This window comes from Topomyia yanbarensis, chromosome 1 (assembly GCF_030247195.1).
Source record: "Topomyia yanbarensis strain Yona2022 chromosome 1, ASM3024719v1, whole genome shotgun sequence".
Taxonomy (NCBI): domain Eukaryota; kingdom Metazoa; phylum Arthropoda; class Insecta; order Diptera; family Culicidae; genus Topomyia; species Topomyia yanbarensis.
In genome coordinates, this window is record NC_080670.1 from 212,915,580 (window position 1) to 212,927,422 (window position 11,843).

The following is an 11,843-nucleotide window of genomic DNA, read 5'->3' on the forward strand; positions in this document are numbered from 1 at the left end:
CCCAGTTAGAAGAGTGGCTGTTCATATCTTCAAAGGAGATAAAAAAGTCTTCCCTTTTGGGTGAAAAGAATGGTACTGTATCTTAAACAAGAAGGACTTCTTCATACGTTAATTCACTCTTCGGAAGAAAAATAGTGCGCAATCTCAAAGGCAAAGAAGAGGATAGAGCGGGAAACGAATTTTGATTAGCACCGGAGGATGATGCAATGGCACATGTTATTTCCTGCAAGCATGCAAATAAAAAATTTTAAGTTTGCTCATTAATGGCGATTTCGCTTGAACCCGAAACTGAGTCAGGTTCTAACCCCAACCGCTGTCAGTACATACATTTTGACAGCAGTTGGAGTTAGAAACTGACTCAGTTTCGCTTCAAACAGAAACCACATAAGACAATGTGCAAAATGAGTAAAATTATAAAATTAATTTTATCGTTCATTGAGGTAATTATTATAAGCGTGCATTGCATACCCGACAGAAGAAGGTGTGCGAACCAAAAACACTCGCTTGACAAGCAAAAATTTCACTGGCTACTAAGACCGGACGTGGGGACGAAGGGATTCACGTCGACTGTCGGAGCTATTTTTTGTGGAAACATCCGCATTTTCGGCATCATTTCGCGTAAGTGCTAGTTGTTTTTGGAAGGAAAAAGTGATTTTCCTACAACCGGTCAATCGTTCAAGTGAAAGCACGGTTCCCTTGATAGCAAAGTAGCGGTCGCTATCGCGAACGACACGCGAACATGGAAGAGACGTTTCACGTTATTTTTTGCAAATCTATTAGTCACCGATGTGTCGTACGGAACAGTGATGGAAAAGGGATCGTTAACAGTTCAGAACAAGTTCCTAGTCTGTGTAAGGAGTACGACGACACGGCAAAAGAAGCAGATGAACTGTCGCTGAGGAAGGGTGCCATCATTAAATGGCGAGAAGGTACTTTGACGGTTGCCAGCAGGACCGGTGTACTTCCGGACAATTTTGTGCAAGTGCTGAAGCCAGACGATATCAATCCACTCGTTTTGAGGAACAAGACTGCTACTCAGTTTTTTTTGTTAGAGACGGACCACTGCGACCAACATTTAGATCTATTGTGGCCACTCAGAATAGAAGGTGTAAAATTATCTACAGCTACCGGGAAAACAAACCAGATGAGCAGATACTGACGGCTGGTGATTGTCGTGTCCCATAAAGATTTCGCGGAGCCAGAGGAAGATTAGTGGCAGCAATTGAATGAGCCTTACTAACTTCGGCCAACCGAAGGGTTGGCACCGAGACGACTTGGAAAAAAGAAGGAGAAAGAAATGCCAACAGAGGAAACTCCAAGGAGAACCCTCAAGTCATTCCCGTGATCGTATGATGACGACGGCAAGTGTCCTTAAGGTGAGTGCAACTCTTTTTATCGTCTTTTAAGAACCATATATCATTCGTGGCAATTTCGTGGCCTATAGTAACAGACATAACACTATGAGGGAATTTCCTCAAAAAACATGGATTCGACAATTTTCCCAAAACACTAGCTCCACCTTTTATTCACGGTCCCAAACACTAATTTGCTAGTGGGTTACCCCTGAAGTTTGGGAACAATTTTTCACTAGTGGTCCATGTTAGTGGCGCCACAATTTCAAATGTGGCCACAGTCCCAACTACAAATATATTCAAAATGACCGTTAAAGCGGGCGAAGCCTTGTGTTTGAGTGTTATGTCTGTTAGCCTGTGCTATAGATTTATATAGAAATTAATTTTACAGATTACGTGCCGATTGTGAGACGTCTTTCAGCCAAAAGGAGCCGTCGCAATGATTGGACAAGTTGTACACATTGGAGGCTTGGCGTTATGCATCGCCGAAGGAATTATTCGACGCTCATGCAGAACTCGTTCGACAATTGGAAGGTATGGGAGAGGTAATTGCTAAAGCTGGACGTATATGCAGTCGTGATTCGTTGGTTGGGCCCTAGTGGCAGATCACTCTAGGAATGTAGGGTAGACGTGCCCTTATTCATCTCATTAGTCACGATGTCACACTATTTCGCTGATAACTCAGCCCTCATTGGTTGGATTGCTCTTAAATAGGCATCAACATCTTTGCTTCGTTCTTATGAAGCAGATCAGTAAAAAATCTGGCTTGGAAAATGTAAAATACTCGCGTTACAGCGAAGCGAAAAGTCGAGTACAACGCACCTTTTTTCATCCTACCATTTGAGCTAATGCGTTGAATAGAGATAGCAGACACTGCTCTAACTAATGTGTTCAAATGGGTGGGATGAATAGAGGTGCTAAGATGAATTGGGGCACAGTAACCCTATAACAAATTTGCATCAAATTAGAAAAAATGCATTTAATTTCCATTTTTTCATCAACTTTGCACTCCCTTGCACAAAACTTTGTTTAACAATCTTCTTACGCTGATCCACTTTGTTCGACGTTCAGTTGAATATAGGGCTAGTTTTTTACGGGATTTTGACGTCTTACACGCAACGCAAAATACATTTTGAATTTCTATTTTGATGGAAAGAAATGCATTTAATTTCGCTGATTTTTTTTAAAATGCATCACAAGTGATCTGCCCCTAGGTTGGGCCACAGCCATGGCCAACTAACGAATTTAACTCTCTAGTTGGACCGACTGACAAATGTCAAAAACTCTCCAAATGTCTTCACATTAGTAACGTAAAAGATTTTTAGATAGATTGTTAAAGTCAATTTGACATGAGATATTGATGTTCAGATGCTTTTTAGTTGGACAATAGTTCAATTAGCGAAGGTTCAACTAAATAGCGGTTCAGTTAAAAAGTGTCCAACCAGCGAATCACGACTGTACACGCTGCTCGTCGCTATCCCTTGAGAGTATAAGCATATACTTAGTACGCTGTCAGCAATAAAGAAAGATGAATTTGAAGCCATGAGTTTAGAGCAAGTGAAAAGATTATTTTTCGATGGTGCGGTTAGTAAGCTGAAGGATGCCCCGTTACAGTACATGGTCATCATGAATTTTCAGTCCTATGAATGTGGTAAAATGGCACGTGAAAACGGAATTGCTTGCATCAAACTGAAGTAAAAGAAGAAGTCGGTTCAGCACAGAGAGAAGATAGCGGCTGCGAATGTTGCTTTGTTATTACGTCAGAAGGGAGCCTTCGATGTGAAGATACCTTTAGACAGACTCGATCTGGCAAAGATAAAAGCAACTACTATGGAACAGCAAGTAAATTTGCTCGACGGTGAGCGTTACCAAAAGAAGGTGAGGCAAATGGATCTGTGTTTGGTGCCTATTCCCTAGAAAAACTCTAGTTTTTCTACTATTCCCTTGCTTCCTAGATTGTGGAGCTACGCAGCACATGATAAGGGACATGGCAGCAGTCTCAGAGCTGCGAGAAATCGAGAAAATGCGGAATTCGACTGCTAAAAACAACATCGAAGTAAATTGTAATAAATCTGGAAATGTTTTCTTGTCATGTCCGATCGGCATTCCAAGGTACTTTCGTTGTCCAAGGTGGAGTCCGCTGGAAAATTGGCGATTTTTACAAATGGTACTGTTCTGGTTAAAGATAAGCATGGTGGATCGACTGCGCGAGGAAAACGCATCAATGGTCTGTACGAACTGGGACGACATTATGGAAAAATTTCGAATCGACTTTTTCATACAAGATTTCGTTTCGAGATACGCAATGCCACCCCTGGATGATACACAGAACAAAACTGAAAAGGTATGTCTAGGAAAAATGGAAGGAAATGCTATTATTTGGCATAAACGCCTAGAGCATTAAGGAAATGTGAATTTGAAAAGGCTTATCACACGAACAAATGGTTGAATTTACAGCCATCAACATTGTATCGATTACTTGGCTATTTTCGGCAAATTTAAGATTAAGAGAAACGAAAGCAATGAAATTGAAAGACGGATAGGTATTCTAGAGCGAATCAGTTATAAACTTAGAACGGAAAACTAGGATTAGGCAGACTCATATAGACATAATCGAACGGAAATGTTAAGCATACTTTGCCTTCTGCTAAGTAGGAGTTGAGCGTTGCACCCAAGACTTTTTCCTTAGCTGAAGGCAAAAGATTCTTCACACTTCCAACATTTTCGATGATTTTGAGAACCAATATGTGCTGATTATTGACAAGACGACGGCAAATACAACGTGGACGGAGCTGAAGGAGCACCCCGAGAAAACCATGCTGGGGCCGCCCATGACCCTACTCCGATAGATCGCCAACCCGAACATTAAGATAGATGACAACATGGATACGTACCTGGCGGAAATCAAAAAGCAGTGGACGCGTCTCGAAAATGCTGGTTTCGAGATGTAAAAGTATCTACAGGTACCACTGGTACTGCGAAGACTTTCAAAGCCGTTCGTTAAATCGTTTGACGACGGTTTTGGAAGCGCGAAACGAAGATGAGCTCACTCTGGCGGTCGTGAAGATGAAACCTTACGAATGAAGCGCACAAGCTTCGGAAACGGTCTACAGTAAGACGCTGCTATTGCGGGGTATGTAATTAAATTTACCCGTGCACCGCTTTGTCTATTTGCAAAAGCAAAATTTTATTCCTTCTATACTGGGACGGGACCTGCGGATAGAAAAAAATTGATCCAGATCTGAAACGTCAGTTTGAACCGGCGTCAGCCAGAATGAGAAAGCATGTGAGTAATATGCGAACCAGAATGAAAGCAGCATGTCCCGTCCCAGTTTCTAATTTGTTGACTTTTCGAAGTGTCTGGCAAGACCATCGATTCGTGCAGTGGAGCAATTGTTGAAGGTGAACATGAAGCTCAACATAGCAGAAGTGACAGATGTGCAATTCCACCATCTACGTCAGGAGGTCCTGATTATGTTCAAAAACAAAAGCCAAGCAGAATCATTTGCTTCGCAGAAGGACTTAAAATACGTCGTCGAATATAATGACATTTTAGTCGGCAACTCAACATATATGGACAGTGACCCTATTGAAGTAAAGCTACATGACCCCGTACTAATTCTGGTATCATCAAAAAATATATGTCAATATATACGGAGAAATCCGATATGGAAAACAATTTTTCCCAGGTCTTTGCAACGGCGTTCGTGTGGTGAGAATGCGTCCGACAAAACCTAATCATTTCTATCTGACTATTCAATGCAAGCTATCCCAAGGTATTACATTTACTCAGCGAACATTGATCACGCACACAGGGCAGCTTCCTACGTGCAAATTCTGTGATCAGCCGATACCCCACGAAAAACCTTGCCCAGAGGCTACTAAGGAAATCCCATTTGTTACGATAAAGACCGGTACACAGTCGTCATATGCCAAGCAACAACGCGTTGTTAACCCATCTACTGCGGACCGGACAATAACAAACACAAATTAACCAACGATCGTGCCCAGTACCACTAAACCAACTGCCTTTTTCAACAGTGAAGTAGCAAAGTCTATACCAAATGCCTCCAAACCAACACCATCAATAAAGAATCAAATGCCGATCAAGATAGATCTACAACAACGCCCCTTATGCACAAGAAACAAACAAGAACCTCCGATCGTGAGCAACATGAATGCAGAACCAATAACAACATTGACGTGAACAAAAGCGAGAGAGAACCGAATGTGCACCAAGCTACGGTAGAAAGTTTCACCGCCGAGGAAATAGGTCTCAACACGTAGCTGCAAGCTGCGTCAACAAGACTCGATGGATAGGCACTTTGATAGTAATTTTTTATTTTCACTTATTGTAAAAATCATAAAAGACCCCATTAGCGTTGAACTTGTGAATTTTTCGGATTGGACGAAAATGACGAGGACAATCCCAGCGAGGAAGTGCCAGTGCACAAGGAGCACTCTGCAGTAATTCCTGTTCATGGCAATGTGCGACAGTCACAGAGCGCGCGGTAGACCTTCGCAATGTGATTGGCCTGGCCGTGAACACGCGCACTAAGCCAAGAACGTACAGTGAAGCAATTGAGAAGTGACAAGCGGCCATGTACGAAGAAATGGCAATCCAACGTGAAAATGGTAGGTGGACACTTACCAAGGTACTCCGACAACCTAATGGTTGGTTGCAAGTAGGTGTACAAGTACAAGAAAGTCGATTTCGAACAGGTTGTACGATACAAGGTCGTTGGTCGCACAGGGATTTGCTTATATGGAAATGATTACGATCAAGTTTTTGTTCCGTACAGTCCGGATGATAGCGAAGGAACCAGCTCGTCAAGCACATCGACATCAACACTGCGTACCAGTATGATTTGCTGCAGATTTTAATCCGGGGTACACAAGAACTGGCGCAGATACAGTATGCGGTTTGAAGAAGACTACGCGAGTATGGAACCAACCAAGGGTAAAAAACTATTATTGGATGCGATAATTTAAGGAATATTTGATTCTTTACGTCTGTAGATGCGGATATCGCTAGAGACAGTGAACAATCGAGGGTTTATCGTCTTTAATTAGACACTTCTGAGATTTTCTACTACTTTACAAACATTTATTGTAACCAGAAGCATTTTACATACTAAACTTATCCTACTTTCTGTCGCAAATGCTTAAATTAAAAAGTTTAACTAGCATCTAATCTGCGCTCAAAGCGCCAAGTTTCTTCTTAGAGATAGCTTAAACATAAAACACAACAATAAATAAGCCAATAATTGAAATTACTCAAATCAGCAATAGTGTCAGCATTCCTCAATCTCCCGGCAAACAAGCATACTCGCTCTAGTTCGTGACGGTGCCACTGCCCAGCGACCGCATCAGCTGATAGCATTCCAGCAGTCGCTTCTTGTCGCCAATTTTCTCCAACGTTTTCGCAGCCTCATGCAGCATACTAACCCGCTCACCCGGCGAAGACAGACAGGGTGCCGGCAGATGCTTACAGGCCACATACAATGCGGCTGCACGTTCCCGGCCTCCCTCCAGCTGGGCGTTGCGATCTTTCCCGCTGCAGATTATCGACGCCCGGGAGTAGCGTGGTCGCAGACTATGTCCCAACAGCTGCTGCGTCGGTCCCGGAGCTGCACCGGCCATCAGACGACAGACGGCTTCGTACAGGAAGAGGCGCGATTGGGCGTTCTGGAAATGTTGAAATTCCAACTATTTATGTACTAGAAAGCAACGCAAAGGTACGAACCGGAATATCGTTTGTCACGATGCGCAGCGAATTCAGATCTTTCTGGAACTTAGCCAGGACGACTCCGGATACCGGGACGTAGTCCCCACACTGGCTTTGGAATTTTTCGTTGTCCGATTCCCACAGGGCCGTGCGAGCTTCCAGCAGCCAGTCACAGGCGAGTAATTGAGCCAGCTAATAATAAAATAGAGTTTGTTTAAAGCCTCTCCGAAAAAATTGAACGTTTGTGGAATAGTTTTATACTGTCAACCACTATTCAAAAAGACGATAAAATTCTCTTGAAGAAAGCCCTCTCCACCCGGTTTGCATTGCAGAAGTACTGCACCCGTATATCGAACGCAAAAGTGCAATGCAACTACAATGCACCCACGTGAAGAGTATCGGGATCGCTGAACAAGCCTGGAATCTGCAAATTTAACAAGGGATCATAATCGCTACTCACCATTTTCAATCTAATCGGACTCTTGCAGATGTTGGTAGTCAAACTATCTTCCAAAAATTGGCTACCGGCATTGCAATTCTGGAAAACGGCAACCGAATCGTAGTGTGGTTTGTTCCTGTGGGAATAACAATTTTACAGTTGCTATCATTAATATTTTAACTCTCCCAGCTTACAAAAGAGCCCGTTTAGCCTGGAAAGCAGCAAATAAAGCCTTCGGCAACGTATCTTCTCCCTTCGACAGTTCCGGTGGCAAATTCTCAATGTGGGAATACAACCGCTCCGATTCACCTTCCTCACCGAGCAGCCAATAGGCGGCGATGCTAAGCAAACTTGACCACCAGTGGGCCAATCGATCCTGACAGCAGTTCCCACTGAGAATGCACCGATCAAAGGTTACCGGATGCTTTTCCACACTCAGACTGTCCAGCAGCAGTTGGGTAAAATGCAGCACGTTGCTTATCTGACATCCCGAATACGGATAACATGCCGGAGTCGAACCCTTGCCATTGTCCAACTGATCATCTTTTGTCGAATCTTTCCCGGCTGCGGACACTTCTGCTGCGGCAATAGCCTGCGACTGTTGAGCGAAAGCTGCATTGGCATGCTTACGATTGATCTGACCGGAACCAACCAAACACTGGATCGATTTCTGCAGCAGATTCTCACGGTAGTCCTACGGGAAAAACATAACCCGTCTTACATCATTTAAAACGACCCAAGTAATCAACTTACCCTCATCATGTACTCCAGTGGATCGGCCTTATTCCCCAGCATGGCAAACATCGACTCGGAATGATCTTCGAAGCGAACTGCGTGATTGGTCAAAAACCGGAATCCGTAGGAAGTGAACGCCCAACCAAATTTACCGGGAACCCGATCGCACTCGCTGCAAACCTGTTTCGCTTTAGCCAAATAGTACCGGCAATAGTAGTGCATGTATCTTGGGTAACTTTTCTTCACTCGCAGCGCAGCCGTTATGTAAATTTCTATCAAGTCCTCCGGCGATATCACACTGGAAGCTGCCTCCGCCATATTGACCGCATACAGCGACATCATCAAACCATTAACTTCCGGTTCATCCGATACCAGATATAGTTGATTCAGTCGATGAAACAGCAGGGCAAGTTCTTTGGCCGAATTCAGTGCGTCCATCCGTTGGGATTCCGGTTTAAAGAGACCGCCGGTACGACGGGACAGCCACCGTCCGATGTAGATACGATGCAGAAACATTCGGGTAAACTGCCAACAGGTTGTCGTTACAGTTTCCAACCGACTGCTCGGAATGGACACCCCAAAAGCGGTTAAACAACGTTTCGCTTCCTGTAGTGATGCTGCAATGTTTCCACGGGTAAAGTCCAAATCGGATTGCTTTTTGTGTTTCCAGTATTCCGTGGATGCTTTGGACCGTGCCGGCAGAATCGGATCTCCATAGACGAGTGTTTTGATTAAGCTGAATGCGAGTAGCGCCAAATTAAGCAGGAAGATTAAAATCGACGACGTGAAACTGCTCCACGAGAAAAACGGCTCATCTACTGCAAGAATGCGTCGGCTAGTTCCGGGATCGAGTTCCTCATTACCTGTGCTGCGTGACAGAAAGCTACCAAACGGGTTAATAACCAAAACGGCCAGCATAAACATACACAGCGTTAAACGCGAATGAGCCGACATTCCTCGAACGCTAGACATGAGTACTTCCTCGTGCTGGGATTCGTCCATACCGGTGGATGAATTCGTTCCGAACGGTGACGGTGGCATCGAGTTGTCGGAATTGTGCGACGGTGATAAGGATGAATTCGACTCGTCGCTTCGGGGTGGCGTTATCTGACCTTGGACAGGGACCATTTCGTCGGAAACATTCGAAATCAGCAGGTCTTTGAGCGACTTTTTCTGATTGGTCATCGTCCGCTTCAGATACGCGTTCTCCTGCTGGAGAGTGTTGTTTTGCTTCTGCAGGTGGCGAATGTGATCGATAGCCTTCCGCAGGATTGCGGATTTGTTGAGTTTGGCATCATGACCGACGACGATGTTCTTCAGTTCGATGATGCAGCTGTTGATGGAGGTACGGTAGCGCCTTTCGATGGCATTGTGAGCGGATCTTTTAACCTCTTTCACTTTCGGTTGCGGGCTGCCATGCGAACTGGAGGACTGATGACCCGGCTGCTGAAGACGATTGATCTGAAGCTTTCCGGGATTTTCAGATGTGTCCAAAACCAACGGGATTCCGGTAGTTATAAATGGACCGTTCGGGGTGTTCACTAGGGTATGAATATTCTGCGAGTTGGTAGTCACCACGGTAGCTGGATTCGCTTGCAGCAGGACTTGCTTGTCTCCGCTGTGAAAGGTGAAAACTTGCTGCATCACCGGGATGGCGGTGGCGGTCGTTGTCGGAACAGTAGTTGTTTTTGCGGTTAAAAGATTGCGAACGCGTGCATTAGCCGGCTGAATATTCTGGAGAATGTTTGTTGGAGTGGTTGTGGGTGCGCTAACGGCCGGAGCAATTGATTTGACGTAGGAGTAACCGTTGCGCGTTCCGGCATTCGGTAGCACAATTGTGGATCCGTTGGCGTCAATATTAGTGCGGTTTTGGGTCAATATTTTTGGAGCGACAATTGTAGGAGCAGCCGTGCTTGTGACGGTCACTGGTGGTTGATGAATTAAAATCGATTCCTGTTTGACCGTGGGAGTAGAACTCATCGGCTGCGGGGATAACTTTTGTTTCGAACCAGGACTGCTAACCGATATCATCGGGTCGCTTGAAACAAGATCGTTATAGAATTGCTGTGGTTGCAGCGGATAAGCGTTGTTTTTATGCAAATTGGGATCTTCCTGTTTAATATCGTTCAATAGCGGAGTTTCGTCCAATGAACTCAACGCTGGCTTGCAGGTCGAACTAAATGCCAGTTGGTCCATCTCGGTGTCCTGCCAGTTATCCTGATCAAGAAAATCTCCACATATCATCATCATTAGCCGTTCTTCGTTCAGTTGGTCTGAAAAAGGGGTAAATATTAACATCACATGAAAAAGTTAATTAGTTTGAGGAACGCTAGAAGGGCGTTGTTTTATAAAAAACAAAATCCAATTCTTTTCTATCTGAATTCGAAAACTTCTGAACCTTTTTTGAATGCTTACACATATCACCAATATCGTTGATATCCAGCTCGTCACCCTTGAGGACACTTTCCCCGATATCCATGCCTATGGGGTCTCCGGGCTGGGAGACACCCCAGCCGCCTCTTCCATCCATTCTAAAATAACGTTTGGCTCTTTTCAATCCTCTTCGCTTATAAACTTTCGCTACCTTCTAGTTTCAAATGCACCGAGCACTCTTTTAAAATTTATTTTGCTATTTAGAAATCACTATTTCCAGCACTATTTTTTCCACAGCGGTCAATATTCTTCCAGTGATGATGAAACGAGAGCAACACAACCGAACTCGTGGATGCGGGGTGGCGCGCGGCACCAAAACACCATCAGATCACCGATGCTTTCCACCAATCAGCGCACAGTACGAAGTATCGTATGATTTTTCACGACGGTGACGTCACACCCGACAACATAACCTCGCCGAGTTGCATCACATGAAGTATTATTGAAGTCCTTATTTCAACGATCGCGAATCGTCCTTCTCGTAGGTTGATTACTTTTCTGCGACGATTGAAATCGAACAGCCATTGGCTGGATGCTCAATCGAAACTGTTTTCCTTTTCCGATTGTTTATTGCTATAGATTTTTTGCAATTATTTTAATCGATTGCAACGCAATATCGTTGAACTACACAAAACTTTCACAACTGTTCACAACGATGTCAAAACAAAAACTGACTTGACTTACTTGACGACGGAGCGGAATCGAACCGCGGGCGCTCGGGTGCCGATGTTTGACAAAGCGGAAAATCTTGAAGGGCGAACAAAACGAAAATTTGAAACGTCTGATCAAGTGCTGCCAGCTCCGTCGAACACATCAGAAGGCAGCGGTTATAAACTGTTTTACTTCATATTTCTGTATTGTTCGTCTACCTCCATGTCTTGCTCTCTTTTTTCGCTGCCAATAAATATATTGAGTTCTACAAGATGACGACACGAATGAACTCATGATGAATGAAATTCATGTTTGACAATTCTCGGTGGTTTGTTTACTTTGTCAGTTGCGTGAGAGCGAGTGCAGCGGGTGCTCATTTGTTACATTCGAACTCACGTAACTTCCTTGTAAACAAACCACCGAGAATTGTCAAACGAAGTTCATCCGGCTCATTTTGTAGGGTTATGTCGGTTGGTGTAAAACCTAATACAATATTGGACAAAAC

At 44.2% G+C, this 11,843-nt stretch overlaps 1 protein-coding gene across 1 annotated transcript; it reads right to left on the reverse strand.

The window, feature by feature from the left end:
• Window positions 1-6,437: 6,437 nt before the first annotated feature.
• On the reverse strand, window positions 6,438-11,354 carry LOC131691708 (sterol regulatory element-binding protein 1). The gene is made up of 6 exons (XM_058978319.1): window positions 10,670-11,354; window positions 8,273-10,527; window positions 7,714-8,213; window positions 7,541-7,655; window positions 7,099-7,272; window positions 6,438-7,040 (listed from the first exon to the last, which is right to left on the reverse strand). Exons 1-6 carry the CDS (start codon window positions 10,782-10,784, stop codon window positions 6,687-6,689), a joined length of 3,513 nt encoding a protein of 1,170 aa, XP_058834302.1. The 5' UTR covers window positions 10,785-11,354; the 3' UTR covers window positions 6,438-6,686.
• Window positions 11,355-11,843: the final 489 nt, after the last annotated feature.

What these genes read in the sequence shown, in the direction of transcription:
- LOC131691708 (XM_058978319.1), bottom strand. Translation starts at nt 10,784, where the DNA reads ATGGATGGAAGAGGCGGCTGGGGTGTCTCCCAGCCCGGAGACCCCATA. An exon ending in CAACGATATTGGTGATATGT is followed by an intron (nt 10,528 to 10,669) that starts GTAAGCATTCAA and finishes CCCCTTTTTCAG; the next exon opens with ACCAACTGAACGAAGAACGG. An exon ending in CACTGGAGTACATGATGAGG is followed by an intron (nt 8,214 to 8,272) that starts GTAAGTTGATTA and finishes TTTTTCCCGTAG; the next exon opens with GACTACCGTGAGAATCTGCT.